This window comes from Gavialis gangeticus, unplaced genomic scaffold (assembly GCF_001723915.1).
Source record: "Gavialis gangeticus isolate Ggan-Ray unplaced genomic scaffold, GavGan_comp1, whole genome shotgun sequence".
In the NCBI taxonomy this organism is placed as follows: domain Eukaryota; kingdom Metazoa; phylum Chordata; order Crocodylia; family Gavialidae; genus Gavialis; species Gavialis gangeticus.
The window spans coordinates 8848003-8848285 of record NW_017729029.1 but is presented as its reverse complement, the minus strand read 5'-3'; the positions used below and the strand labels follow the sequence as shown (position 1 = coordinate 8848285).

At 76.7% G+C, this 283-nt stretch overlaps 1 protein-coding gene across 1 annotated transcript in view; it reads left to right on the top strand.

Moving 5' to 3' along the window:
* Positions 1-283, top strand: part of LOC109300518 (MORC family CW-type zinc finger protein 4-like) — a 9494-nt gene that overhangs the window by 358 nt on the left and 8853 nt on the right. The window contains exons 2-3 of the mRNA XM_019521183.1: positions 1-41; positions 113-185. Of these exons, the coding sequence (XP_019376728.1) occupies positions 1-41; positions 113-185 (114 nt within the window). The remainder of the gene's footprint in view (positions 42-112; positions 186-283) is intronic.

The following is a 283-nucleotide window of genomic DNA, read 5'->3' as shown; positions in this document are numbered from 1 at the left end:
CCCGCCGGCTGGGCACGGAGCAGGGCATTCGCCTTAGCGCGGTAGGTGCGGGGAAGCCGGGCCGGGGGCCGGGGGCTGGGGCGTGTCTGACTGTTCGTGTATCCGCCCGCAGATGAGCCCGCGCTACCTGCAGAGTAACAGCACCAGTCACACGCGGCCCTTCAGCGCCGTGGCCGAGCTGCTCGGTGAGCCGCGGGGCGGGGCGGGGCGGGACGGGACGGGGCGGGGGTGGGCTGGGGCTGCCCCGGAGGTCCGCTCCTAGGGCAGGCGGGCGGCCGAGGCG